This window comes from Penaeus monodon, chromosome 19, assembly GCF_015228065.2.
Source record: "Penaeus monodon isolate SGIC_2016 chromosome 19, NSTDA_Pmon_1, whole genome shotgun sequence".
Classification (NCBI taxonomy): Eukaryota; Metazoa; Arthropoda; class Malacostraca; order Decapoda; family Penaeidae; genus Penaeus; species Penaeus monodon.
Window position 1 is genome coordinate 4936273 of NC_051404.1, and position 332 is coordinate 4936604.

Consider the following 332-nt stretch of genomic DNA (forward strand, 5'->3'; position numbering starts at 1 on the left):
ATCGGATTCCTGTAAAGTCCAAGAAAGGATTTAATGCGTAATGGCAAATAAGCCACCTGATTCTTTTCGAGGCTGAGATAAGTTGATGATGACTTGTTGAGCACATAGCCAGTTAACATCGCTGTAATTCAGACGATAAACACTACTAACCTGCCAACAAAATCTTTTGTGATACCTTTCATTTGTTTAAACTCCCAGTGCTCACGGTAGGATCGGCAGTATCCGACGCAGAAGGAGAGGCAGCAGTTGCGGGAGCGGAACCCGCTTGAGCGAGAGCGACACTGAAGGGAGGGGCGTCTCCCGTATCCTAAGGCAGGACTCCAAACTGAGCC

General features: G+C 47.9%; 1 protein-coding gene across 1 annotated transcript in view; it reads left to right on the forward strand.

Moving 5' to 3' along the window:
* Positions 1–332, forward strand: part of LOC119585312 (canalicular multispecific organic anion transporter 2-like) — a 29058-nt gene that overhangs the window by 23075 nt on the left and 5651 nt on the right. Inside the window, exon 20 of the mRNA XM_037933987.1 lies at positions 199–330. Coding sequence (XP_037789915.1) covers positions 199–330 — 132 coding nt within the window. The remainder of the gene's footprint in view (positions 1–198; positions 331–332) is intronic.